The 1,880-nt window shown below is 43.9% G+C and overlaps 1 protein-coding gene across 1 annotated transcript in view; it reads left to right on the forward strand.

Moving 5' to 3' along the window:
• Window positions 1-318: 318 nt before the first annotated feature.
• Window positions 319-1,880, forward strand: part of crtap (cartilage associated protein) — a 16,117-nt gene continuing 14,555 nt past the window's right edge. The window contains exon 1 of the mRNA XM_061897138.1: window positions 319-875. Within this exon, the coding sequence (XP_061753122.1) occupies window positions 408-875 (468 nt within the window). The 5' untranslated portion in view covers window positions 319-407. The remainder of the gene's footprint in view (window positions 876-1,880) is intronic.

Genomic DNA, 1,880 nt, shown 5'->3' on the forward strand with positions numbered 1-1,880 from the left:
TCCAGCGACCCCAAAAGGGACAAGCGGTAGGAAATGGATGGATGGATGGATTATTTTTCGCCCTGCCATGAGGTGGCAACTTTTCCAGGGTGTACCCCGTTTTACACCCGAATGCAGCTCCAGTGACACCCCCTCGTGTCCCCAAAAGGGACAAGCGGTAGATAATGGATGGATTATTTTTCTGTATTTCTTTTGAAGGGGGGACAACAACAAAAAAAGTCAGGTTCAGTACCTATATTATAATTTCATTAAACAATATTTTTTTCAATAATTGTAAAATGTGATAATATCGAATGCAGTGATATCGCCATGGTCGATATTTGTATCGAGCCAGGCCAAGTTTCTCGGGTGAGTCCTACAAGTGGAGGACGTCTTCGTCCCCTCTTTAAAAAATATAACAAACCAACATGGCGCCCTGCGGTCCCCCTCCTCGGCTCCTGTGGACCTTGGCCCCGCTCCTCCTCGGCCTGGCCTCGGTGGCGTGCCAGTACGAGAAGTACAGCTTCCGGAGCTTCCCCCGACACGAGCTGATGCCGCTAGAGTCGGCCTACAAGTACGCGCTGGACCAGTACACCGAGGAGAAGTGGGGGGACTCCGTGGAGTACATGGAGGTGTCCCTGCGGCTCTACCGCCTGCTGCGGGACAGCGAGGCCTTCTGCAACCTCAACTGCAGCTCCGTGCGCAGCCGCGACGAGGACAAGTTGGCGGACTTCCCGGAGCTCAGGGCCTTCGGCAACGTGCTGCACCGGGCCCACTGCTTGAAGCGCTGCAAGCACGGCCTGCCCGCCTTCAGACAGGCCATGCCCAGCAGGGACACCATGGAGGAGTTCGAGAGGAGGGAGCCCTACCGTTACCTGCAGTACGCCTACTTCAAGGTGAGCCGGCCGCGCCTGCGCATTGTCACGACGAGGAAACTTTAACGTTTTTTTTTTTTTATAACTTCATTCGTCTTTTATTTCTGGTTTTAATCATTCACTGACTCTTTTTTCTTTTTTTTTTTTTTTTTTTAAAAGGTTTATTTATAAAATTCAACAATTACAAACAGTAAGACAAACAACAATATACAACATTATAAAACATTATGAAAACAGTACAAAACAGCGCCAGGGGGTTGTAAGTTCAAAATAATAAAAAAAAGAATACAAACATATATATATATATAAATAATAAACAAAATGCAAAGCCGTAGGCTTATTCAGATTCATCAAACAACTTAAATTTGGAACACAGCATCATCGTTTTCACAGCTTTTTTGTTGTTAGAGGTGGAGAGCGTTTTAATGTAAAGTTCCAGATCTTTTTTAAAGGCACAGAAGATAGGACGGGTATTAAGAAACTTACATTTATGAATATAAAACTTAGCCAATAAAATAATGAGGTTGCAAAGGTAGAATTCCTTTTCAAATTTTTGTTCATACAGCGTATGATGTGTAATCGCGCGATGAAAAGAGACGACTTTTAGCCGCAAGTGGTGCTGGCTAATATGTCCCCTCTAACCAATAACGTCACAAACGTCATCATTCCGCGACGTTATCAAAAGGAAACTCTGGGGGAAATTTAAAATTGTAATTTAGTAAACTAAACCGGCCTTGTTGGCATATGTTGCAATGTTAATATTTAATCATTGATGTATAAACTATCAGACTGCGTGGTCGGTAGTTGTGGGTTTCAGTAGGCCTTTAACGGGAACACCCGAATAAGATTTTCAACTTGTTTAAGTCAGGGTCCACGTTAATCAATTCATGGTAAATAAAACATGTGTCCTTTATCATAGCTACACGTATGAGGAAAAAACTGTGTGAAAATCAGTGGTGTTCAGTCATGTTAAATGCAATGACAGTTCATTGCTCCTGCCAAATGAATTGCTCTGAGTGGAGCGGA

Source organism: Nerophis ophidion, linkage group LG04 (genome assembly GCF_033978795.1).
Source record: "Nerophis ophidion isolate RoL-2023_Sa linkage group LG04, RoL_Noph_v1.0, whole genome shotgun sequence".
NCBI classification, from domain to species: domain Eukaryota; kingdom Metazoa; phylum Chordata; class Actinopteri; order Syngnathiformes; family Syngnathidae; genus Nerophis; species Nerophis ophidion.